Genomic DNA, 27,370 nt, shown 5'->3' with positions numbered 1-27,370 from the left:
ACTTTCATTCAGCTCTGTATTTGAAGCATCTAAGGGTCTCAATAAATGTAGGCTGAACTGAACTATTGTTAGTGATGACGCAAGTCAAAGGATTCCCTCAATATTAATGAAATTGATTTATGATGATTAGAACCTTGAATGTTACACAATGTAACATTGAACGTTACACAGTGTTAGAAGACGCATAAGCCATGTGATTCTTAGCTACAAACAGATTTGCCTTCAAATATTTGAAGAGCTTTTGCAAAACTATTCTGTATATCTTCATTCTCCATCTGTTAGTTTGCTAGGGCTGCCATAACAAGTATAACACATTGGATGGCTTAAACAAAAGAAATTTATCGTCTTACGGTTCTGGAGGCTGAAAGTCTGAGGCCAAGGTATTGGCAGGGTTGGTTCTTTCTGGGACTGTGAGAGAGGATCTCTTCCAGGCCCCTCTCCTAGATTCTGGTGTGTTGCTGGCAATCCTTGGTGTCCCTTTGCTCTTGCTGCATCACCCTGATTTCTGCCTTCACATTCACATGGCTTCCTCCTATGTGAGAGTCTGTGTCCAAATGTCCTGTTTTATAAGGACTCCAGTCACATTGGATTAGTGGCCCATCTTATTCCAGTGATTTTATCTTAATTTAATTAATTACAAATGTAATAGCTCTCTTAAGGTTTTTTATTTTTAAGTAATCTCTACATCCAACATGGGGCTTTAATTTACAATCCCAAGAGACTATTTTATGTTGGTCAAGATCACTTCCTTAGACTAAGGACATGACTAAGGATGCATGTATTTTTCTTAACTAGATTTTACAGACATGCTGTATATTCTGGTTTAATGAGATCTTGCTACTTCCTTTAGAATAGTGCTATCCAATAGAAATAGAACTGGAGTTATATGTATTCAAAAATTTTTAGTAGACACATTAAGAAAAAAAGTGAAACTAATTTTAATAGTATATATGCTTTATATATAATATATAGATCTCCCAAATATTTTTCAACAATTAATCAATATAAAATGATAAGATATTCCACTTTTTTTGGGTACTAAACCTTTGAAATTTAGCATGTATTTTATACTTATATCACATCTCAGTTTGGACTAGCCCCATTTCAAGTTATGTACTCAATTGTCATGTGTGGCTAGTGGCTGCTGTATTGTAGAGCTCAGTTTTAGAATGTCTGTTTTCCTTTCTCATCGGTTCCTAGGTTATCCCATCTATGGTGTTCCAACCATTCGGTCTGATATTCCTGCCCCCCGAATTCGTCGCATCAGTGATAGAACTAATTATGGTGAAGAGGGCAATGCCTATTCACTACTACATCCTACTGTCTTTGGCCAGAAAGGAGTGTTTGAAAGAGACTTCTTCAAGACCAGATCAAAAAAAGAGGTACAGCATATTATTCAAAAAAGACTTGAAAGAAATGTCAACTTCACATAAACACACAAAGATGAAAATGTCTATTTATCAACAACTATTTAGACTGTTTAAAACTTGAGCTTTGATATTATAGAAGTCATCAAGATCCCCAAATAGGATTCTCGAGGATAACGTTCAGTTTGATTGTGATGTTTTGGTACTATTCTTCGAGCAGATGTTCTTCTATGACAGGAAACATTATATTCACATCATATATCCACTATGACCTATGTATAAAAAGAAAAATATTTCCCTAAGGTACTCAACACTATTCTTAGTTGAGAAAAAGCAAAAGGGACCAATCCCTTCCTTGTGTAAGTATCTCATGGTTTTGTAGCTTCAAAACCAAAGAGTAAGTACGAGAAGGGCCACTCTGCTACCCTTCTTAGGTACTGCTACTATTTTATGGTTTAGATTATCGGTGAGAGCACTTATTTAAAATATTCTGTCCTGTTGCCATACCATTTGTCAGCCCATGTATCTTGTTTTTGTTTGTTTGTTAGAAAACATGGTCCTCATATTCTAGGTGGTTTTCTTCCTAGGTGGGTTATAAACAGGAGCAACTAGCTAGGTCCAAATAGCCACTAGGATTCTAAGGGCCAAGGATTAATAGCAAGCTTGGTCAGTCTGTCTTAATCTGCACTCTAGAAAGCAGAGTATAATCTAGGGTGCAACTGCTTCTTCAGAACTTTCATATCCAGAACTAGGAATGATATGAGCAGATGTAAATAGACATATGATACCTACATATGATACCTTTTGGGACCTCAGATGAAGGGGTGATGACTTGATAACTTACCAACTACTAATGGTAATGATGATAAATTAATGATGATAAATTCATTCCAACAATTAATTCCCACTGAAGTAGGGGACAGAGGAAGGGAGAAGAAACTCAGAGGAGATGCCCTGCTGGCTGCTCCCAAAGAAGGAACTCAGGGTCCACCCCAGGGGATCAGAGAAGGGACGCCCCCAGATTGTTTCACTTCTCTTAATTACTCTAAAGGCCTTATGAAATAGAAGTGCAGAGTTGCCAAAAGAAACAAAAATTGCCTGCTTGTTGCATGATGGCTAAAGTTCTTTTAAGGAGGAAAGTCATCTTTTATTTCACACATCTAGAAAAAAAAAAAAGAAAGAACCCAAATGAGTGGTTGGAGAAATAATGCTAATGTGAGAATGGATGGGTTTCTGGATGATATTAACTAATCAGTGTATTGTGATGGAATGGAGAACTAGGGGAGGGATGCCTCTTGAGGAATGGGAAAGGAAATGGAGGAGCAGGTCTTGGATGCTCAAGACTGATTCGGGCCACTTTCAGAATTCACTCTGTGGGGACAGCCTTCACCAGCCACTGGTTGGAGGAGAATCACAACTCTGCACTGGGGCACTGAAGTGTTTTTGCTGTACAACCACAGTTGCTGGAAGCTCTGCTCTTCTGAATTTCAAGTGTATTTGATTATACTCAGTCCCAGGGACCCTGTATTGTGACCTGAGCCAAAGGCAGATGCTTAACGAACTGAGCCACTGAGGCACCCCAAAGATATTTTTAAAATGCAAATTTAAAAACACAAATTTTTGTCTGATTTTCAATATTTTTCCCCCTAGATTGCAGAGATATTATGTAACATTGGTGTTAAGCTTTCTGATGAAGAATTTGAAAATGTATGGAATCTTGCATCAAAAAAACACCACAGAGGAGAAGTTTGTGTTGAAACCATCAGAAATGTTCTGGATGAGCTACAACATGCAGACAGAATCAAGTGTAAAACAAGCATGTGATATTTTGGAGTTCATTCATTTAAACAAAAGAATTACTAAATATGTGTTCATGAAAAATGTTTAGTCCATTCTGGTTTTAGATCTTATGTTAGAATTCAGCAACCGCTGTAGTAGGACTCCTATGCTTATGTGTTGCTAATAAATTTGATTTGGGATTTTAAGGTTTATTTTATTGTTTTCTGTAAAACACCAAAGAACTTGACAAGCACTTAGAGTTAACGTTTTACCTAGGAGATGTTTGTAATGTTTAGTATGCTTAGGAAGTCTATGCCTTTTAGTCGGTTGACTGAAATTCAAGTCTAGTTTGTGATATCAGGTTGACAATATTTTGCCTTCAACCTTTTGTTATTTTCATCTTTAGGTGTCACAATAGCAGAACATAAGTTTAGCGAGGCTTTGGTCTCTGTTCGCATCTGAGGAAAACAAACACAGGGAACAGGATTTAGAGAACAAAAGCTAGAGTTCCAATAATGATGTAACAGCCATTAGGTTTAATACCTTCTGGCCATTTATCAACAATAGTTAAACTATGGAAATAGCCCAAGTGTTCATCGACTGATGAATGGATAAAAAAGAAGTGGTGTATATATACAATGGGATATCACTCAGCCATTTTAGGAAAGAGTAAAATCTTCCCATTTGCAACAATGTGACAGAGCTAGAAAGTAGTATGCTAAGTGAAATAAGTCAGTGAAAGACAAATACCATAGAATTTTACTCATATGTAGAATTTAAGAAACAAAACAAGCATAGGGAGAAAAAGAGAGGCAAACCAAGAAACAGACACTTAACTTTTGAGAACAAACTGATGGTTACCAGAGGATAAATGGGTAGTGGGGGAATGGGTTAAATAGGGGATGGGGATTAAGAAGTGCACTTGTGGTGGTAAGCACCAGGTATTGTATGGAAGTGTTGAATCACTAAATTGTACACCTGACATCAAGGAATGCACTGTATGTTAACCAACTGGAATTTAAATAAAACTTAAAAAATATATTTCCTATGGCCAAAAAAGCATATTATCTTTTATTTTTTTAAAAGATTAAAAAAAATAAAAAAAAAATAAAAGATTTATTTATTCATGAGAGACACAGAGAGAGAGAGAGAGGCAGAGACATAGGCAGAGGGAGAAGCAAGCTTCTCACAGGGAGCCTGATGCAGGACTGGATCCCCAAACCCAGGATCATGCCCTGAGGCAAAGACAGATGCTCAACCCAGGCACCCCAACACATTATCCTTTAAATACCTGAAGAGTACATAGCTGACCCACCATTACATGTAGCTTTAGAGATTTGCAGCAAATGTGCTGAATCATTCCCTCCCTTATGCCTTGGCCCTCTGATGCCCTGGCCTGGAGGAGGTAGGGATGGTAGGAGGGTGTGACCTCAACAGAGTGTGTTCTTTCTACTGCATCAGAAATACTAGCATGGGGTGAAGCCACTACTTGATGAATTGAATGATTAATAACATGTATTCTATCAATGTTTCTCTGATAGACCTTGAATTTTGTTGTTCGTTGTCTATTAGTCTGAAAAATTACTGTTTAACTTAGATATTGTGGTTATAATGTAGTCTACCATTACTTTTAAAAGAGAGAGAGAGACCTGAAGTTTAAGAAATGCTTTACCCAATCTCTAGAAAAAGTAATTTTATAGTTCATTTGTTATATAGCTAATTTATATTTGTTAAAAATTTTAACTTTTTCTTTTGAAGTAATTTCAGACTTACAGAAGATTTGCAAAATATAGTTCAAAAACATTATACAGTTGTGGGCTAGAATCTGATGTTAATGGTTCACTTAAGTCAATCATGAGCATTTCTTTCCACTGCTGCATCCAGTGACTCCACATTGATAGTGTGGAACCAGCTACAGTGGGAGTATTTATTTACACTAAGGAAACAAACAAATGCTATCAAACATGGATTTTTCTCCTATGAAGAGCCAGTTATTAAATACTTACAAACACATCTATCTTTATCTATCTATCCATCCTTCTGTGTCTGTCCTTATTGAGCCTGCATTGCTCAGTTTTAGTAAGAATCCTGCTAAGTCTAGAGGGAATCTTCCCATCCTTGATATCTGATCAAATTCCTCATCCCCCATCTTTGATGCATAAAACATTGGCTTGCCTTGAGCAAAAATTCTTAAGTCAGTTTAGCAAAAATTACTCCCACCCTTGATGTGTTCTCCATAATTTTCTCTGCACTGACCTCCCCCAACCTGTTTCTTGGCTGTAAATCCCCACTTTTCCTTGTTGTATTCAGTATTGAGCCCAGGTCTCTACTGAGGTCTCTCCTGTTGGGATAGTTCCCAAAGAAAACCTGTCTTTTACCTGCTTTAACTACTGTCCAGCTCTATTTTCAACTCTGTTCATCCATCCATCCACCTACTCACCCATCTGCACATGTACACTGTACTTCTAAATACTTCAGTATGTATTTCCTGAAAATAAAGGTATTCTACTACCCAGCTATAGTGTAATTTTCAAAATCAGGAAATTATCATTGCTATGGCATTATTATGTAATATACAGAACTTATTCAAATTTCTCCCAATATTCTTTATAATGCTAATGTTTTTTTACAGTGAAATTTTTTTTTTCTTGGTCTAGCTTGGATCCAATCAATAATCACATGCTGCATTTAGTTGTCATGTCTCTTTAGTTTCTACTAATCTGAAATAATTCTTCTTTCTTTAAGCTTCATGACTCTTGACGTAATCCAAGCCTCTAGGGACTAGAGGTGATGTTGGTGCTACAACACAGCCTATTGTCAATATTCTCTTGTAGAGTGGGCTCCTGCAATCTTGTGCCCAAGGCTGTTTCCATTGCTTCTTGGGTTGGAGTTGCTTACGATTCAGAAACCCACTTTCTGTGAAGATTTATTTTTCCCTTGAATTAAATCATCAGAGTCAAAGTGGGGCATGTAGTGGGAGTGATCCTCGAGCCTCATGAAACCAAGTTAAGCTGATTGATAATTTGCTCCCTGCTTTGAATACAAGATAACTTTGGAGTGATGGACCTATCAATGCCTATCTGGGTAAGCCTTATTTAAAAGCTAGAGCCTCATAAAGTGCCTGGGTTGCTCAGTCAGTGAAGTGCCTATTTTTTTTTTTTTTAAAGATTTTATTTACTTATTTGAGAGAGAGAGAGAGAGGGAGAGAGAAAGAGCAAGCACAGGTGGGGTGAGGGGATGGGGGAGAGGGACAAGCAGACTCCCATTGAGCAGGGAGCCCGATGCAGGCTGAAGCTTGATGACCTGAGTTGAAGGCAGATGCTTAACCAACTGAGAGCCACCCAGGCACCTAAGTGTCTGGCTCTTGATCTCAGTTCAGGTCCTGATTTCAGGGTCATGAGTTCAAGCCCTGGGTTGGGCTTTGCATTGTGTGTGGAGCCTACTTAAAAAAAAAAAAAAAAGCTAGGGCCTCACTATCAAGCTCTGTGGCATAAAGGCATCTGAATTGACTTACAGATTAAAAGTTTCATTACCTAATGTCCAAAAGGGTTTATGTACATGGAAAGACTCTCTTTTCTAGAACTGAATCCTTGCCAAGGATTGCCTTGCTTTTTTACTGGGTCTTGGCAATGTTATCAGCCGAGGCCACAGCAACTCACAAGTTCACCTAGTGTTGTAACTGAAATGTAGTTAGGATGCAGCAGGCTGTACCCTGAGACACCTCTGCCTATTATATAGGCCTGTTGGCTGGGGTTAACTTGCCAGATGTCTGGCTGAGAACACCTCCATGGCTTGTGTTATCACTAAGATCCTCTTGTAGCTTTATAAAGGCTGTTTTTCCTAATGTCTGAGTAGTTAGAAACTTTCCAGTTAATCTTTTGTGAAGGCTAACATTTCCTCTGCTTACTCTCTACACAGTATTGTCACTAAAGCAGCAGCCCTTATTGATTGATTGATTGATTGCACATGAGGAGGGGCAGAGGGAGAGAGAGAGAGAGAGAGAGACAATCTTAAGCAGGCTTCATGGTTAGAGTACAATGTGAGACTCCATTTCCCAACCCTGAGATCATAACCTGAGCTGAAATGAAGAGTAGGACACTTAACCAATTAAGCCACCCTGGTGCCCCAAGAAGCAGCCTTTAAAGACTTCTGGAAAGATGGCAGAGTAGGAGGATCCCAGGCTTACCTTATCTCAGTCCCACAGAAACACCTAGTAACAATCACATCAGTACAACCAACTCAGAAAATGACCCAAAGAGCGGCAGAACAAACCTTCCACAGTTAATCATAGAGAGGAGGCCATATTGAACAGGGTAGGAGGGGCAGAGACAGTTGGGAACCAAACTCCCTGGGAGACTAACCACAAATATGAGGGGCACAATAAGCACAGAGAAGAGATAGAAGCCAACCCCTCAGCAGGTACAACAGGCAACCCAGACATGGGAGACCTTCACTGGGAAGACTAATCCCCATAATATTTGGCTTTGAAAACCAGTGGGTCTTGCCTCCAGGTGTTTTAAAAATCAGCAGGCTTGGGGCACCCGGGTGGCTCAGTGGTTGAGCATCTGCCTTTGGCTCAGGGCGTGATCCTGGGATCAGGGATCCAGTCCTGCATCAGGCTACCTGTGAGGAGCCTGCTTCTCCCTCTGCCTATGTCTCTGCCTCTCTCTGTGTGTATCTCGTGAATAAATAAATAAAATCTTAAAAAAAATCAGGCTTGCCTCTGGGAGAGCCAGAGGGCAGTAAGAAACAGTCCTCATTCTTAAGAGATGGCAAAACAAACACCTCTTCACCCCAATGAGATAAGAATAGAAGCAGCAGTTTGAAGAATACCTGGAGTATAGGTAAAGAGTGTTTTGTTGTTGTGTTGTTGTTATTGTTTTGAGGAGGACTTATATACTAGTCTCAGAATCTGTGCTAGAGGGGCAGGGATCTTTAGGAGACCTCTCCAAGAAGAAAATGGCTAGTGAGTGCTATTTTTCTTCCTAGTCCCCAGCCTATATAGTTGGATATCTGTGAGAACCAACTCAAACACTAGCTACCTTGGTAACACTGTGCACCCCTGTGTTCTCCTGTGGATCTACCCCCATCCAACCTGCCCTACTTATCAGGAGTCCCCCCAGAGTGTCTCCTGCCATATCTCATCCTGCAAGCAGCCCCAGCACATCACTACTGCAAAGTGACTCCTGCCCTGGGGAAAGGGGAAGATAACCATACACACCAGTTCAACTCTAACCACAGCAGTGCAGAGAGAACCTTACAACTATAAGTGCAGAGAGAGTCCTATGCTGATCAGTATGTCTGCAGCCCTGGTAGATGGTCTAGGGGCAGGCATATGATCTAACTGTAACCTCAGGCATCTATAAAAACATCTCAGGGGGTAGCACAGGGACATTGTGCTCCAGTTTGGGTTCACTGCTGCCCAGGCAGATGGACTGGGAGCAGGCATATAGTCTGACTGCTGACACTGCCCACCAACAAAGGCTTCTCAGAGGACAGGCAGGAATAGCATGCTGCAGGTTGGTGCTACTGCAGCCCAAGATGGACTTGGGCCAGGCATCTGGTTTATCTGTATGCCCTGTCCACCAATGAAAGCTGCTCTGGGAACAACCAAATGAGTGTCCTGCAGTTCTTTGTGACCATAGCCCCAGCAAACAGGCTGAAGGAATACATCTGGGTTTGACTGCTGACACCATCCAACTATAAGCCCATGGCAGCCCCACATTGGCCCCTTAACAGCACAGGGACTGAATCTCGCCCCCAACAGTCAAAGCGGGTTATTGAAGCTGGATGGACTGAAGGCAAATGTGGCTCAACCAAATGGTAGGGCACATACAAACCATATAGGACACACTCCTGAAGCACCTGGTTCTGGTGAACAGGAACATTTCTGTGTTACAGAGCACCATAGGACATCTTCCTCATAAAGCCACTATTTTCAAGATCAGAGGACATAACTGACTTTACTAATATATAAAAACACAGAAAATTAGACAAAATGAGACACAGGAAAATGTCCCAAATGAAAGAACAGAAGAAAGCCATAATAAAAAAACTCAGTGAGATGGAGATAAACAATATACCCCATAAAGGATTTAAAGCAATGGTCATAGAGATACCGGACTTGAGAAAAGAGTGGAGGATCTTAGACCTTCGACAAAGAGAAAATATAAAAAAGAATCAATCAGAGATGAAGAACTCGACAACTGAAATTAAAAATACACTAGAGGGAATCCATAGCAGATTAGAGAAGGTAGAGAATGGACCAGCAAGCTGGAAGACAGGATAATGGAAATCAATCAAACTGAATAGCAAAAAGAAAAAGTAATAACAAAAAATGAGAATAGGTCAAGGGAACTCAGCAACACCATCAAATGTAATAACATTCACATTATAAGGATATCAGAAGAGAAGAGAGAGAATAAGGGGCAGAAAATTTAAAGAAAACAGGTGTTGGCGAGAATGTGGAGAAAGGGGTTCCTTTTAGACTGTTGGTGGGAATGCAAACTGGTGCAGCCACTCTGGCAAACAGTAAGAAGGTTCCTCAAAAAGTTAAAAATAGAACTACCCTACAATTCAGCTATTGTACTACTAGGTATTTATCCAAAGAATACAAAAATACTAATTTGAAGGGATACATGCACCCCAATGTTTATAGCAGCATTATCAACAATAGATAAATTATGGAAAGAGCCAATATGTCCACTTACTGATGAATGGGATAAAGAAAAAGTTATATATATATAATATATATATATATATATATGGATGGAATATTACTCAACCACAAAAAGTGAAATCTTTTCATTTTCAGTGACATGGATGGAGCTAGTGAGTATTATGCTTGGTGAAATAGGTCAGAAAAAGGCAAAACCATATGATTTCACTCATACATGGAGTTTAAGAAGCAAAACAAATGATCATAGGGAAAAAAGAGAGGCAAACCAAGAAATAGACTCTTAACTACAGAGAACAAACTGATGGTTACCCAGAGGGGAGGTGGATAAAGGGATGGGTTAAATGGGTGATGAAGATTGAGGAGTGCATTTGTGATGAGCACTGGATGTTGTAAGTGCTGAATCACTAAATTGTACACCTGAAACTAATCACACTGTAAACTAACTGAAATTTAAATAAAAATTTAAAGCAACAATAAAAACCCAAAGCCTGTAGGAAGAAACAAAGGAGGACACTGTATAATGACAAAGGGAACAATTCAAGGAAAGGATATAACAATCGTAAAAATGTATATACCCAACATGGGAGTACCTAAGTACATAGGCAACTATTAGCAGACACAAAGGAAGAAATTGATAATAATACAGTAATAGTAGGGCTCTTTAATACCTCACTTACATCAATGGACAGATAATCCAGACAGAAAGTCAACAAGGAAATATTGGCTTTGAATGACACACTGGGCCAGATGGACCTAACAGATGTATATATAGAACATTCCATCCCAAAAGAACAGAATACATAGGCTTTTCAAATGCATATGAAACATTCTCTAGAATAGATCACATGTTAGGCCACAAAACAAATCTCAACAAATGCAAAAATGTTAAAATTGTGTCATACATCTTTTCCAAACACAATGGTATGAAAACAGAAATTGATCACAATAAAAAACCTGGAAAGAACACAAATACATAGAGGCTAAATAGCATGCTTCTGAACAATGAATGAGTCAACCAAGAAATCAAAGAGGAAATAAAAAAATATATGGAGACAAATGAAAATGAAAACACAACACTCCAAAATCTTTGGGATGCAGCAAAAGCAGTTCTAAGAGGGAAGTATATAGCAAGATAGGCCTATCTTAAGCAGCAAGAAAAATCTCAAATAGACAACCTAATCCTACACCAAAAGGAGCTAGAAAAAGAACAAATAAAACCTAAAGCTAGTAGAGGGAAGGAAATAAAGATTAGAGCAGAAATAATGAAATGGAGACTAAATCATAGAAAAGTCAATGAAGTCAGGAGCTAGTTCTTTGAAAAGATCAATAAAATTGATTAACTTTCACCCCGACTTACCAAAATAGAGGAGAGAGGACTCAAATAAAACAGAAAAGAAAGAGGAGAAATAACAAATGACACCAGAGAAATACGGAGGATTATAAGAGAATATTATAAAAAATTATATGTCAACAAATTGGACAAGCTAGGAGAAATATATAAATCATCTCAATAGATGTAGAAAAAGCATTTGACAAAGTACAACATCAATTCATGATAAAAACTCTCAACAGAATAGGTTAGGTATACATCAATGTAATAAAGGCCATATATAAAAAACCCAGAGCTAATATCATACTTATTAGTGAAAAATTGAGAACTTTTCCTCTAAGATCAGGAACAAGACAAGGATATCCACTCAAACCATTTTTATTCAATATAGTACTAGAAGTCCTAGCCATAGCAATCTGATAAGAAAATAAAATAAAAGATATCTAAATTGGTGAGGAAGAAGTAGAACTTTCACTATTTGCAGATGGACATAATATTATATATAGAAAACCCTGAAGAGTCCACCAAAAAACTACTAGAACTGATAAACGAATTCAATGAAGTCACAGGATAGAAAATTATACAGAAATCTGTTGCACTTGTATACACTAATAATGAATTAGTGGAAAGAGAATTTAAGAAAACAGTCCTGCTTATACCAAAAATAATAAAATACCCAGGAATAAACTTAACCAAAGGGATCCCTGGGTGGCGCAGCGGTTTAGCGCCTGCCTTTGGCCCAGGGCGTGATCCTGGAGACCCGGGATCGAATCCCATGTCGGGCTCCCGGTGCATGGAGCCTGCTTCTCCCTCTGCCTATGTCTCTGCCTCTCTCTCTCTCTCTGTGACTATCATAAATAAATAAAAACAAAAAAATTAAAAAAAATAAACTTAACCAAAGAGGTGAAATATCTGTACTTTGAAAACTATAAAAGATTGCTGAAAGAAATTTAAGAAGTGACAAATGGAAAGATATTCTTTGCTCATAGATTTGAAGAATAAGTATTGTTAAAACGTCTGTACTACCCAGTCCAATCTACATATTTAAAGCAGTCCCTATCAAAATACCAACATTTTTCACAGAACTAGAACAAATAATCCTAAAATGTACAAGGAAACAGAAAAGACCCTGGATAGCCAAAGTAATCTGGAAAAAAAAGGACGAAGCTGGAGGTATCACAATCCCAGATTTCAAGATTTACAACAAAGCTGTCGTAATCAAAACACTATGGTATTGGTATAAAAATGGACACATAGATAATAGAAAAGAATAAAGAGTCCAGAAATAAACCCATGTTTTCATGGCCAGTTACTCTATGACAAAGGAGGCAACAATATACAGTGGGAAGAATACAAATCATATTGAAAACACTGAAAAGCTATAGTGGAAAAGAATGAAACTGGACCACTTTCTTATATCATACACAAAAACAAACTCAAAATGGATCAAAGACCTAAATATGACTCCTGAAACCACGTAATTCCAAGAAGAGAACATAGGCAGTAGTTTCTTTGTTTTTAGCCATAGGTTTTTTTCTAGATATGTCTCCTTTGGCAAGGGAAACAAAAGGAAAATTAAACTATTGGGATTACACCAAAGTAAAAAGCTTTTGCACAGCAAAGGAAACCATCAATAAAAACAAAAAAGGCAACCTATTGAATGAGAGAAGATATTTGCAAATGATATATCAGATAGGCTAATATCCAAAATATATAAAGATCTTATACAACCTAACATCAAAAAATTAATAAATTTAAAAATACAATAAAAATTAATCCAATTAAAACATGAGCGGAGGACCTGAATAGACATTTTCCTAAAGACATTAATGGTCCACGGACACATGAAAAGATAGTCAACATCACTATCATCAGGGAAATGCAAATAAAACCACAATGAGATATCATACACAAGTGAACATGGCTGAAATTAAAAAACACACACACACACACAAAAACAAGTGTTGATGGGGATGTGGAGAAAAAGGAACCTTTTTGGGTGCACTGTTGGTGGGAATGCAAATTGGTGTAGCCACTATAGAAAACAGTATGGCGGTTCCTCAAAAATTAAAAAAATAGAAAAAAATTTAAAAAAGGAAAGGAAGGAAAAGTAAAATAGTATAAATACAGAGAAGGAGACAAACTATCAAAGACTCTTAATCATAGGAAACAAACCGCTCTCTTCTCCCAGGAGGGGAGAGTAGGGGGATGGGGTAACTGGGTGATGGACATTAAGGAGAGCACAGGATGTAATGAGCACTGGGTGTTATATGCAACTAATGAATCATTAAATTCTACCCTGAAATTAATAATTCAATGTGTTAACTAACTTAAATCAAACAAAAAATTAATTGACAAATATTGAAAAAAATTATCCTTAGGTGGGTTTCCTATGTCCCTATTTCCTTCCTCCCTCCCTCCCTCCCTCCCTCCCTCCCTTCCTTCCTTCCTTCCTTCCTTCCTTCCTTCCTTCCTTCCTTCCTTCCTTCCCTCCCACCCACAATGTGACTAACCATTCCTTATCTGAACTTTGGTTAAATATCCTTTTCCCCAAATCCCAAAAAATCCCATTCTCTGAATGGAGCTGCAAAGAAATGTGCTTCCTCACTTTCAACGGTAGGGGGCACCCTAGCATTTCCAAACTTAGTGAAGAGCTTTAGCTCAGTGCAATAGCTGCAGAGGTTCAGTAATACTCTGAGTAAAAGGAAGAATGTTAAACTGGAGGGGGAAGACTGCATTTTCCAAAATTCAGGGTGATCCATGTGGTTTCTTTTGTTATTTTGTTGCAGTAATTAGACTGGAAAGGAACATTTAAAATAGTTAGCTACAGGGGAGGCTCATTTGGATTATAAAGTGTCCTCTCTCAGTGACACAAGTAAGGCGGTGTGAAATATTCAAGTATGATAAAAATAAATATCCAAATATATCACCATATCCTCACCTAAATCCATGTTTCTATAGTGTTCAAGATAGTCTTGTTAATGGTAAAATATATTAAACCCATAACAATTTTAAAAAGCCACTGTTCCAGCCCAGACAAATAAACTTAGTACATTTTCTTCACAACATAGCTAGCAAATAGAGAAACTTGTTGGAAGTATTATGTGGACCAATAAAAGGTAGTTTTATTTTATATAGTAAAACTATGAAAACTCACTGTGGCTTGATGTGAAGAGCCAGGCTAGTTAGAGGTTAACACCCCAATCATAAACCAACAATGAGGATAGACTTGAAGGGCATTTCTTCTATTATGAAACATTTACAATAATAACCTTGTAAAAAATAATGGGATCTATTTAAAGCTCATTTATTTCCCAGCTAAGTGGCAATTTCCCATCACTCAAAATGCTAATACTTCCTCCTGAAACCCTAGGGATAATCCAATTCATGTGTGTTCGTTAAAAAAAATCTGGTTAAAATAAGCAGGTGATTCTGTTTTAATAATATCTGTCCTGCCAGCAATAAGACAGTCTCAGGTGCAAATAAATATATCAACAAACAGATTTTCTTTAAAGCACACAGGGTCTCATATCATTTCCAAATTAGCCAATTAGCATGATGCTATTGGAAGAGCTAATTAAAAAGTGCATTTAGACTCAGAAATGTTTCCTGAGAGTAATCTGGAGCTTATAGTCCTTATTCCACATGTAATTACTCAGCCTGATTTTCCACTCTGTAGATCGAGGTGAATACACCTTTACTCGGGTAGAGGAAAAAGCCTTTTTCTTTCTCTTTTGGAGTGAGCTCATGTATATCAATCAATACCTTAATCAATACAAACTTTGTCTTTTAAAAAGGCACTCCCCATCTCAACTTTCGGAGTTGTTAGAGGGATGGTTAATGAGGACAGAATTTAGAGTAAGATTAAGAATTTCTTTGTCCAGGGATTCAGGCTATAGTTTGTCCTATTAGAAACATTTTTAGAATTAGTGTCCTTGGCATGTTCATCAACTTTTGTAAGCAAATGTGTTTATTAGAAAAACTGAATTCTTGAGATTTCCTAGTAGCAGAATTTTCCTGGGGGAGGTGAGGATAGGCCACTTATATTTGATAGCCACTAAGCTAGTGCCTTTTAAAGTTTAATGTGCATATAAATCATCTGTAGATCTTGTTAAAATGCAGGTTCTTACAAAAAAAAAATGCAGGTTCTTATTCGGTAGGTCCCCCCACGCCCGGTTGCAGCCTGGGACTCCGCATTTTTAAGGTTTCTAGTTGATACAGTGCTGAGGGTTAGGGAAAGTACTTGGGTTGACAAATCTAAGTCTTCAGGCAATTCTGTGACTATGTTTTACGTAGATCAATTCTCAAAAATTCACCCCCCAGGTTTATGTGGACGTTTTACTATTTACATTCCTTCCATTCTCTGCTGATGTGTGCACATGTTCATTCTCTTTTGGTAGCATTCACTTTAATTTTAAAAACAAACTTTTAATTTTAAGTTTTAGGTTTATAGAAAATTTATGAAACACCAGTTTCCTCTACTGTGAACGCTGCACTGGTTATGATTAATGAACCAATACTGATAAACTATTATTAACTGAAGTCCATGTTTTATTCAGATTTCCTTAGCTTTTACCTGATGTCCCTTTCTGTCCAGGATCTCATCCAGGATACCACATTACATTTAGTTGTGATGTCTCCTTAGGTTCCTCTTGGCTCCGACAGATTCCCCAGACATTACTTGTTTCTGATAATCTCTGCAGTTTTGAGGATTGCTGGTCAAGTATTTTGTAGAATGCTCTTCAATTGAGATTGTTTGATTTTTTTTCTCGTGATTAGACTGTGGTTTTGTGTTTTGGGGGAAGACCATAGAGGTAAAGTACTCTTCTCATCACATCATATCTAAGGAACACACTATCACCATCATTTATCACTATTGATGTTAACATCGACCAGCTAGCTGAGGTAAAGCTTGTCAAGTTTTTCTGCTATCAAGTTACTCTTTACCCCCTTTTCTGTACTATACTTTATGGGAGGAAGTCACTGTGCACAGCCCACACTTAAGAAGTGAGAAGTTATGTTCCATCTTTTTAACAGCAGAGTAGCAATGCAATTTATTTTCGATACCTCTGTGTAGGAGATTTGTCTACTCCTCCCCATTTATGTTTATTTATAGCATAGATATTTATTTTATACGTTGAGTTATAACTCAACATTGCTTTATGTGGTTGCTCAAATTTTTTGGTTGCTCAAATTTTTCCAGTGGTTTTGTTTGTGTTTTAGTGCTTTTTAACTTTCTGGCACTACAGAAATGTTCTAGGCTCTTTTTGTGTATTTTCTGCTCTAGTTGTAGAATTAGCCATTACTCCAAAGAATCCTAACCAGCCCTTTTAGGAGAGAATGGCATTGGAAACCAAGTTCTGAGCACTAAGTGTGCTAGTGCTTCCACGCGTTCTCAGCTAATACAGCAAGTGAATACAGATGTGTATAGTATCCTGTGTATATACATATATTTACAAATGTTTCTATGTGTAAACATCTATATCTACATTAAACTAAAAATGAGCTTATATTGATGTTCTTCCTCCCTCCCTTTCTCTCTCTTTTCTTTCTGTATTCAACTTACGCAAATATTAGGCCTTTTGAAAATAAAATTGTCCTTCAGCTCTTGGATGTTTTGTTCTTTTTCTTTCCTCTTTGCCTTTTAGTTTGGGAAATTTCAATTGACCTATCTTCAAGCTTCAAACTGATTCTTTTCTCAGTCATGTCAAATCTACTGATGAGACCATCCAAGGCAGTCTTCATTTCTGTTTCAGTGTTTTTGATTTCTATCATTTCCTTTTGATTCTTTTTTTTTCATCTCTCTGTTTATATTATCCAGCTGTTCTTGCATGTTGTCTATTCTTCATAGCCCTTAACATATTAAATCATGGATACTTTATTTTAAAATGTTTATTTGAGAGAAAGAGAGGGCTCATGGGGGAGCAGGGGAAGGGGAAAAGGAAGAGGGAGAGAGAGAATCTCAAGCATACTCCTTGCTGAGCATGGCAGTGATGGTGGGGTGTATGTGTGTGCTGAATCCCAGGACCCTGAGATCATGACCTGAGCCAAAATCAAGAGTCGCACACTTAACTGACTGAGCCACCCAGATACCCCTAAACATAGATATTTTATTTTTATTTATTTATTTTTTTAACATAGATATTTTAAATTACCTGTTTGAGAGTTCAGTTTGCATGTAATAATTTGTACACTTTTTGTCATAATTATTATTGTCATAATTAATAGAGATGTCTAACATACAGTTAAAGGATCTTGTGGTTACCTCTGCAAAGGTTGGCACTTACGTGGACCACCACCTAATATATCAGATAAATGATGAAAGGAATATATCAAAAATGTATCTGGGCCAATCTCTTTAGTTTGTACTTTAATGACCTGAAAGAACTTCTGAATGAACTGATTTATACCCCATATGTTTACAATTTTTATGCTTATTGTTGCTTCTTACAACTCACTTCCTCCTTCTGGATTTAATTTCCATCCTTTCCTTTTCAGTAGTTCTTTCTGCAATGGCTTATGATTGTTAATTCAGTCTGTCTGTTTTCATTTTCATTTTCAATTGCATAATGTTTTAGCTCAGTATAGAATTTTATTGACAATTATTGTTGGTTAACATGTTGGCAATATTCACTGTATTTTAGTTCACCTTGTTCCTTTTGAAATAACTGATTTCTGAATAATTGTTGTTTCCTTGTAGGTCATATATCTTCTCCCTCTTCTTCTTTTCAAGACTTTCTCACATTTCTATGCTCTGTAGTTCACTGACATAAAGGTATGACTCTATTTTGCTCAAGACTCATTGTACTTCTTACATCTGGGTTCACCTTTGGCAAGAGAACTAAAGAGTTTCATGTGCTTTATTCTCTCAAGTTAAAACTTGAGAATAAACTTTATTTAAATTTGGTGGCAATCTTTACCAAATGGGACTAAAGTTTCCGGAGACAAGGAACAGAGTTGAAATCCAGTTTTGGTATATGGACTTGGCTAACACTGTTTATCTTCCCACTACTAACACAAGCACCTGATGAATAAAATACAAGATCAGAAACACAAATAAATCATATCTCTAAAAAAAGAAATGGAAATCCTTGGATGCTTGAAACAGAGATGTAGTTTAAAATCAGAGAAACATGTTTGCAGCATGACATCATGATAACTTGGGCCTATGTAAAGTATATATTAGCACTGAGGCTCCTGCATCAAGCCAGAGCCCTATAAGGGCTGCTGTGGCAGGTTGTATTTTCCAAAGATGGCCAAAAGAATATTTCTCACTCCACGTGTTCTTATAGATACTTGCCCACCATCAAAAGGTGGAGTCTAATTCCTCTTCTCTTGAATCTCTTGTGTCTCACTTACAACTAACAGAATCCAGAAGTGATGTTGTGTGATTTCTGGGTCTAGGTCACAAAAGATGGTTTATCTTTCACTTTACTTGTTGGAACACTCATGCTGGAGGTCTGCACTGCCATGAGAGCTGTCCAACTGTACTCAGGCCATCAAGCTATGAGGAAGCTCAAATTATCCCATGTGGAGAGACCACATGGAGAAGCCCCAAAACTATACATAGAGAGAAATTCCTAGCCTACTCCCATCTGCTCCTGCTGACTCCATACTCCTACTTCACTTCTAGCTCTGGTCACTCTATGACTATCACCACTTGAAGGATATTGAGCCAGAACTGCCCAACAGAACCAGTATCAAATTTCTGACCCAGAGAGACCATGAGATGATAAAATGACTTTATTTTACTTTTATGTTCATTTTAAGCCACTTATGTTTTATAACAATTGGTTATACAGCAATAGCAACTGGTACCACTATTCTTTAGTAAAAAAAGTGACTAAAAGCATCCTTTCCACTGACTCATTGGAAATAGTTTCTTTTGAGAAATCAAAAATCTTGAGGGCTCTCTCCTGAGACTGTGAGCTATGAAGACCATTTAAATATGGACTATTGATTTTTTTTCATCACATGGTAATCATCTTTCAGAAAATAAAGCTAACATGGACTTAAAAAGAGCCAAGACTGGAGGGAAAAGGAGTCCCAAACACAATATTTGAGTACCTGGATGCAACTATGCCTGAATTTATAATTACATGAGTTCCCATATTTTGGGTTTTGCTTTAGTTTGTCTGAATTAAGTTTTTGTTACTTCTAATGAAAAGGATCCTGACAGTTATAACTCTACTATTCTAGATCAGTTTGTACCTAAGAGATAAGAAGTAGAAACAAGTTGTCCTGTGAGGTAGACTATTATGACAGTGGCTTATGAACCACACCTCCTGGATTCACGCTCTCTATTGTCACCTCCCACAATGAGTCTGGGTTCAACCATATGCGTACCTGATAAGTGCTTGCATTTTGGGGCTAGTCTGTATTTTGCATGGAAGTTCAGGATACTCTGCTGTACAGAGAGGCCATGTATAGAATTCTTAGAAGATGAGACATACAGAGATACCCCGTGTAGAAAAACACTGAGGCACCCCAGCCAAAGTCCTCTCTGAATGTAGCCACATGAGTGAAACAGCCAATACCATGAGGAACAGAAAAACTGCCCAGCTGAATACAGTCAACATGTAGAATCATGAGAAATAAAGATCGTTATCGTTTTAACCAACTAAGTTCTGGGGTAACTTATTAGGCAACAAAACAACTGAAATAGCCAAGGACGGAACACCCAGTCAGTAGGTCTTAAACAGTTGCCCAAGACAGAGTGCCAGAGATATTCATTCATTCATTCATTCATTCATTCACTCATTGTAGTATTTAATGAATGTCTACTATGTACTGGTCAATAAAAAATGTAGAGACCAGGAAAAAAAACCTACAAACAGAAAGAAAATGTGCACAATCACACTAGGTAAATAAAGGATTTTACTTCAGAATTTGATTTTTTTTTCAGAAGATTTAAAATGGTTTTGGTCTGTGAGGGAAATAATTTCTGACTAATCATTATTGAGAACCAAATTTTCCAGCATAGAAATGGAGCTTGGAGATATGTTTTAAGGCCACATCCTCCCATGGTATATTATAATTACCTATATTTATGGATAGATGAGTTACTTCAAGGTTTAATGGAAATATGCTTTCCTTGCAGTGAGTAACTAGTTATTATTTTCTGCTTTGAAATTTATTCCTTCACTGGGGGCATCTGATTACTTGGATCTCACTTTTAGTTCCATCACTTGGTAGGTTTATGACCTTGGGGCAGTATTAACCATTCTAAGCTCTGATTTCTCCATTTATTAAAAGGCATAATACTATATACCTTATATAGTAAGCCCTAGACAAAATATTATTTTTATAATCCTAGATGATTTCTGGATCACCAACTCTTATCTTAGGAAATTCATTTGCTTTTCTTTTATTTCAAAGAAAACAGTGCTCATCGTTGCTTCCTAAGAGGCAAAAACCAGTATGCCTTCTTAGTATTAACTAACTTCATCCCTCCTTTTCACTCCATGCTTTGGGAAATTAAAGATTTTAGTAAAAGGTTAAACTTGAGAAAATATATCAATGTATTAAATGGTTTTTGTACCCATTACCTTATTATAGGATATTTGAAGGAGTCGGTGAAATATCTGAATATGCTTAGTTTTATAATGGAATGGGGAAGCAGGGAAAAAGAACTGGGCTCATCTTTTTTCATTTTGGAGTAACACATAAAGGTATAATTGACAGAGGAGGGAGCTTTGCTTTCAAGGGATTCAGGTTTGAGGAGTGAATAGTAAATTCTAGCCAAGCTGGGAAGCTTTGGGAGGTTCAAATTTGCACAAAGTAGAAAGCCTCTATGTACCAAGAACATGGAAATCATGGCCAAGTTTAGATTTGGATTTTGCCACAGCTCTGCTTTGCTTTAACCTCCTGATCTGGCCAATTCATATCCTCATGTTTGAGCACTTGAGGATATGGTATGTACTATCCTGTGATACCGTGTGCATTTGAATTATATTCTTACTCTTTAGAATGACAATGATAATTCTAATTATAGAACTGCATAAAGTAGCTCAAGGTAGGTATGAGCTGGAAAAATATTTGTGACTCTTTAGCATCATATTATATTCTTCCTCAACTGCTGGAATACTGAAAAATTGGCACAGGTCAGGTATCTGTGGGAGGCCTCAGAAGCTTTGAATTTGGGATCTCATGCTAGGTTTTCTGCAGGGTCTCTACTTGAAGATATTGGTAATGATGAACACATACACACATACGCACACACATTATGGCTGTGATGACTTAATTCCTTCCTTACAACTCTTTAATTCTGTTCATAGCAGCACTGACAAAAAGTCTAGCTCTTAGCAGAGCATAAAGCCAGGGGGATTGATTGAGAGGGTTCTTCTGTTAACTAACCTTAAAACATCCCTGCATATACCTAAAGCAGTTCATGAAGCTTTGCCCTCAGGAGTACTTGTGGGTTTGTGGGTGGGTTTGCTGATATTGTGGATATGCCTCACCCACATGGCCTCTTTCTTCACTTCCCTGAAAATGTAGCATTGAAGACAGTGTGACACGGGTCACTGCTGGTCGGCAAGTGAGAAGAGGAGGTGCTATCAATACCTCGTATAATGGAACTGGGTAGTTTGGATTTCAGAAGAAGATATTCCTTCCCTCCCCCCCTCCCTCTCTCCTCCTTCCCTTATTTCCTTTCTCCCTCCCTCTTTGTCCCTTCCCCCACTTCTTACCTCCTTTATTTTCTACATATTTACTCACACTTCCTCTGTTTCTGACACTGTTGCTCAGGGCTTCAGTTATAAAGTAGTTTTCCTTTATTAGCAGTCTGGCTTTCTGCGGTTTTGTTCCCACGCTAACCATGGTGGGAAAGCCGGTCAGCCTCCTTTTGACGTCACAATGCTTGCAACATTCCTCTCGCGTCATCGCATCACATAGACATTTTATCACAAGAAGGGTGAGTGCAGTACAGTAAGTAATTTTGAGAGAGAGGGAGACCATATTCATATCTTTGTCATGGTATAGTTCTGTAAGTGTTCTATTTTATTTATTTTTAAAGTTTTTTTTAAAGATTTTATTTATTTATTTGAGAGAGAGAGAGAGAGAAGCACAGACACAGGCAGAGGGAGAAGCAGGCTCCATTCCATGCAGGGAGCCTGACGTGAGACTCGATCCCGGGTCTCCAGGACCACACCCCGGATTGAAGGCCGTGTTAAACCACTGAGCCACCCGGGCTGCCCAACTTTTAAAGATTTTATTTATTTATTCATGAGAGGCACAGAGAGAGAGGCAGAGACATAGGCAGAGGGAGAAGCAGGCTCCCTGGTGGGAGCCCTATTTGGGACTGATCCCAGGACCCCAGGATCAGTACCTGAGCTAAAGGCCACCACTCTGCCACTGAGCCACCCAGGTGCCCCATAAGTCTTCTGTCTTATTATTAGTTTTTGTGTTTATTCTCTTACTGTGCCTCATTTATAAGTGAAAGAAAAAAAATACAGTATGTATAGGGTTCAGGTACTATTTGCAGGTTTTTGATATCCACTGGGGGTCTTGGAAGTTATTCCTCTATGGATATACAGTGACTGTTGTAGTGGGAACAAGCTCTAGCAGAGGAAGGTGAATATTAAAACCAGTAATTCCAATAAAATGGGATTATCATTATGGCAAGGGAAGGAGAAGTACTGTTTTTCATTTGGCCAGAGCATTTGTGTTTTCCACCCTGATGGCATTCTTCACAGTGTGTCTAAAGCTTCTGTCTGCCTTTCTGGACTATGCTTCCCTAGAAGGTCTCATTTAGCTTGATATCGCCATACCCAGCCCAATGCCTGGCATTTGGAGCCTAATAAGAATTTTTTGAATGAATAAGTGCTCTATGAATATTGTTGAACAAATATTTTATTCATTTTTTTTATATCTGTAGTCCTGACTTATGGTTGGTACATGATAAATATTGGCCAATGAAATGATAGTCCTCTCTTTTTATAATGTGGTTTTATTTATTTATTTATTTATTTATTTATTTATTTATTTATTTATTTATTTTTAAAGTAATCTCTATGCCCGATGTGGGGCATGAATTCATGACCGCGAGATCAAGAGTCACATGCTCTATTGACCCAGCCATGTAGGCGCCCCCTAGTCAATGAAATACTATGACTAATGAAATCAATAGTCGTAGTGTTGTGAACAGCAATTGTGGGGAAAACACATTGATTAGGATGGAAGGGACATGGGGATTACGACCTATTTCTGCCATGTACTAAGCTGTCGTTACTGGAGCCAAATACAACCACTCTCTCTTGGTTCTGATTCCTCATTTGTAAGGTGAATGTAACAGTGCCTGTCCTGCCTCCTTTGCACGTTGGTCATCAGCGTCAAATGGCATAATGTAAGTGAAATGCTGTGAAGCACTGTACACATTTCATTGTTCAGTGCCTGCTTTGCTCGCTGCAAGAAAGGGAGAGACTTTCAGTACAAATAAGAGAACAGCATCACTTTTCTTTGAGAAGCTCTTGGAAGGTAGAATGCTTTCCATTTTAAATACCATGCTCCATGCTATGTTTTTTGCTTTTACAAATCCTTTCTCAACCTCCTTCTTCCCTAAATATCAAAAGAAACAGCATCATTCTTTTGTACTTTTTCCCTTGGCATTTTATATTGAAAGATATCAAACTTACAGAAAAGTTGAAAAAACATTGTAGTAAATACCTTATACCTTTAATCTAGATCACCAGTTAATCATTTGCCACATTTTCATACTCTCTTCTGTCCATCTCTGAGTATGTGTGTGTATCAATATTTATGTATAAGAATAAGTTTCACACAGCATAATATTTCACCTCTAAATATTTCAGTGTAACATCCCTGTATAAACACCGTATGATTATCACACTCAAGAAAAGTAATTTAGATAAATTAATTAGATATCATTAAATAATGTATGGCCCATAATCAAATTTGTATATTTATCCCAATATGTACTTTATGGCTGTTTTTGTGTTTTATTTATTTTTTATTTTTTTATTTTTTTATTTATGATAGTCACACACACAGAGAGAGAGAGAGGCAGAGACACAGGCAGAGGGAGAAGCAGGCTCCATGCACCGGGAGCCCGACATGGGATTCGGTCCCGGGTCTCCAGGATTGTGCCCTGGGCCAAAGGCAGGCGCTAAACCGCTGCGCCACCCAGGGATCCCTGTTTTTGTGTTTTAAACCAAGGATCATGCACTCATGCAGTGAACTTATTAATTTTGCTCCTTAATGATCTCCCTCCCACTCCTCCCTTTTTAAAATAATGTTTTCAGAGTCCAGGCTAATGTCCCTGAATTTGGATTCATCTCATTTTTTCCTTAGGATTATATCCGTGTTAAATGTTTTTGGCAAGAGTAATTCAAAGCTTTGAGGTCTTCTTGGTGCATGTCAACAAGAAGCATACATCAGTTTGTCCCATTATTGAAGATGTTAAATTTGATTACAGCCTAAGTTTGGTTAGATGTTTTCTCCTTGATTTCTTCCTTGTAAAGGTCACTCTTCTGCAATGTAGTCAACCAGTGATCTATAGAATGATACTCTGAGACTAAGATACCTTGTTCATCTTCAATCTTTTACTCAATGGTTTTATTCTTATAAGAGTGGATACAAATGCCCTTATTTGTTATTGACAAATGGATGAGGAAATAATAGAACATTGACTTTATAAGTCTTGATGGTCAGTGTGAGAAGAGAAGTAAGTAGTAAGACTTTGAGACAAACAAAGTGGTCCATGGATGGAAGGAGGCAACACGACAGCATGAGGACCCATGTAAGATAGAGGCTAAAATGTTGTGGGACATGACAGTCCTTCCCGACTTTGGAAACTTGGTCTGTGGTCAGCTTTGGTGGAGACCATTTATTGTATTTTATTTATGGCTTCTAAATCAGAAGTGACTTTCCTGGTGATAAAACTTGAGTTTGAAGGTTGTAGTACTGGCCAGATAGGGTAAGACTGAATCCTGGAAACTAAATAGTAAAACAGGGAGAGTGTGATGCTAATGCGTAATTGCCCTGCCAGCCAGATAGGTAGGATATCAGAGGAGAGGAAGCAGGCTTCAAGTGAAAACTGTGTTCAGGCATGAAGATTTCATGAGCTGTGAGGACGCTGGTGTGTGTGGGTAGGGAAGATAATGGAGGTGTCTGAGAACTGGTGATACTTGGACACCAGGAAGGCAGATAGACAACAGATGTCAAAAGCAACCAGCAGCAGGTAGTATAGTCTTCAGGTGGTCCCCAATCCCAGAGTTTAAGATAGACAGAATAAATCAGAAATAGTAAAAAACCAAGGGGCTCATAGCTAAAGAATGATGGCCTCAAAGGCAGTATTATTGGGAATCTGCTTTCCTACACACTTTATGCACCATGAGGAGGCCATTTTCCTCATTTTATTAATGTGGAAACAGCCACCGAGAAGTTGAGAATTATCCAAGACCACAGAATGGCAGACAAAGGATTCAAATGCAGTTTGACTTCAAATCTAGGACACTTAAATCATAATTGCTTGTATTATGGTTCCTGGACACAAAGATCTTAGAATCTGGAGAAAAATATGCTTATATCTAAGAAAACTATAGTGGGATTGATTGCTGAAGGATGATAGAACTAGAGACCCTGGAGACTAAGAAACCTGAATCTCACTTGACTTTGAAGAGTCAAAGGCTACTGTTCACTTGAGTATCCAGTACAAGACTCTTGGCTGTCCTCTGCCCCCAATAAATAATGGTATTTTGATAGGAAAAAACAGAGGATGTGGCTGGTGAAACGAATCCAGTCAGATCAGCACTGATGCACATCTCTTGTTCATGGCAGGGCTCTACAGCCAAAGCGTCAGGAGTGGAAAATCAGGGTGAGGGGAAAGGCAGGGAGTAGTCTGAGAGGTAAAATAGGAATAGAGTGGAGGTCTGAAGGATCTGGATGGGCTGGGAGGTGTGTGTTGCTCCTCAGGTTCTAGTTTTTGTGGCACTAAATATAAAGGATCACAGGTCTGGTTGATTTGGAAAGGTGGTAAGTCAAATGGGCCCCTGATCTTGACAGTCTGTATATTATGCTTCAGAGGAGTTATCACATTCATTATCCTTTCCTCTACAAACCCATTCATTTATTTATTCATTAATTCATTCAGTTAATATTAAATGGGCACCTAATATTTAAATCAAGCTCTGTGCAAGCCTCTAGGCTTGCAGTGATGAAAATAATGAGGTCTCATGCCCCAGTCCTCATGAGCTTATAGTAGTATAGTGTAGTAAGGGAGGTAGATTTAGTCACATAACAGGAACAAAACTGAAACTACAATTGTGGCAAGTTAGAAAACAAGAATTTAAACCTCTGTATTTATTCAAAATTTAGAGGCAATCTTTATACGATGCATGGTTATTCTACGTACCACTAAGAAAAAAATCATCCACAATGGAAACCCTAGAAGGGAATGCCACATTAAGCTGGGGTACCAAAGGCTGTTCTGCTCAATAAAAGGGAAAATAAGGAAAAAATGATCTCACAGTAAGGGACAACAAGGAAACTTGCTGGTCTCAACCTTGGCACAGGGTGGTAGGGGGAAAATAAAACTCCCCTAAGAATTCTGATGCCAAGTCAGTACTTCAGGGTTTTCAATCTGAATTCATGTTAGTACTATGTCCAAAAAACTCAAGCAGAGAGTTTAAAGGAATTTCAGGTTGGTAGTTCCCTGAGATGACTGGTAGAAGCAAGTGCAAAATCTTTCTGGAAGAATTTGACTTTAGCTGAGCCAGCAGTGACTGGGGGACTCCATTTACTTATAGGACATACTTTCATGCTTCATTGACTTGATGAAACTTGGTCATCAGGGAAGTATGGGTGGCTTTCCTGATACACTGATGCTTGGACTGACGTTGAGATCTGAAGGATGCAAAAGCTTTACCTTGGGTAGGAGGATGGGGAGAACATTCTAGTTGGAGGCATAAGTACATGCTAAGAGTCTGCAGAGGGGGAGGTACAGAGAGGTCTGGAATGTTGGAGCAGTAAAGGAGGGAGTTTGGTGCTGGGCAAGGCTAGAAGGCAGGGCTCAGGTGAGGGTGTGCAGGACTGTATAAGCTACATGGAGGACTTTGTCCAGATTTTAAGAGAAATGAGGAGCCTAAAAGGTTTTTGGGGGATGCCTGGGTGGCTCAGTGGTTGTATCTGCCTTGGCTCAGGTTCTGATCCCAGGGTCCTGGGGTCGAGTCCCGTATCGGGCTCCCTGCGGGCAGCCTG

The 27,370-nt window shown here is 38.3% G+C and overlaps 1 protein-coding gene and 2 long non-coding RNA genes across 12 annotated transcripts in view; 2 read left to right on the top strand and 1 right to left on the bottom strand.

Moving 5' to 3' along the window:
- EFHB (EF-hand domain family member B) overlaps positions 1 to 3,352 on the top strand; it is a 46,963-nt gene extending 43,611 nt beyond the window's left edge. For all 3 annotated transcript variants that reach the window (XM_077865352.1, XM_077865351.1, XM_077865349.1), the window contains 2 exons: positions 1,201 to 1,382; positions 3,018 to 3,352. In XM_077865352.1, coding sequence (XP_077721478.1) covers positions 1,201 to 1,382; positions 3,018 to 3,191 — 356 coding nt within the window. In that variant the 3' untranslated portion in view covers positions 3,192 to 3,352. The remainder of the gene's footprint in view (positions 1 to 1,200; positions 1,383 to 3,017) is intronic.
- Positions 1 to 21,997, bottom strand: part of LOC144293969 (uncharacterized) — a 47,583-nt gene extending 25,586 nt beyond the window's left edge. For 7 of the 8 annotated variants that reach the window (XR_013361315.1, XR_013361316.1, XR_013361318.1 and 4 more), the window contains exons 1-3: positions 21,844 to 21,997; positions 21,512 to 21,640; positions 3,419 to 3,604 (exon numbers count right to left, since the gene is read on the bottom strand). This is a non-coding gene — a long non-coding RNA (uncharacterized LOC144293969). The remainder of the gene's footprint in view (positions 1 to 3,418; positions 3,605 to 21,511; positions 21,641 to 21,843) is intronic. The other variant, XR_013361317.1, reaches the window with a different exon arrangement.
- A 91-nt stretch (positions 21,998 to 22,088) lies between these two features.
- The window catches only part of LOC144293963 (uncharacterized), a 35,025-nt gene continuing 29,743 nt past the window's right edge, over positions 22,089 to 27,370 (top strand). The window contains exon 1 of the long non-coding RNA XR_013361313.1: positions 22,089 to 22,139. This is a non-coding gene — a long non-coding RNA (uncharacterized LOC144293963). The remainder of the gene's footprint in view (positions 22,140 to 27,370) is intronic.

This window comes from Canis aureus, chromosome 22 (assembly GCF_053574225.1).
Source record: "Canis aureus isolate CA01 chromosome 22, VMU_Caureus_v.1.0, whole genome shotgun sequence".
Lineage (NCBI taxonomy): Eukaryota > Metazoa > Chordata > Mammalia > Carnivora > Canidae > Canis > Canis aureus.
Note: the sequence above shows the minus strand (reverse complement) of the source record. Positions and strands in the feature narration are given on the sequence as shown.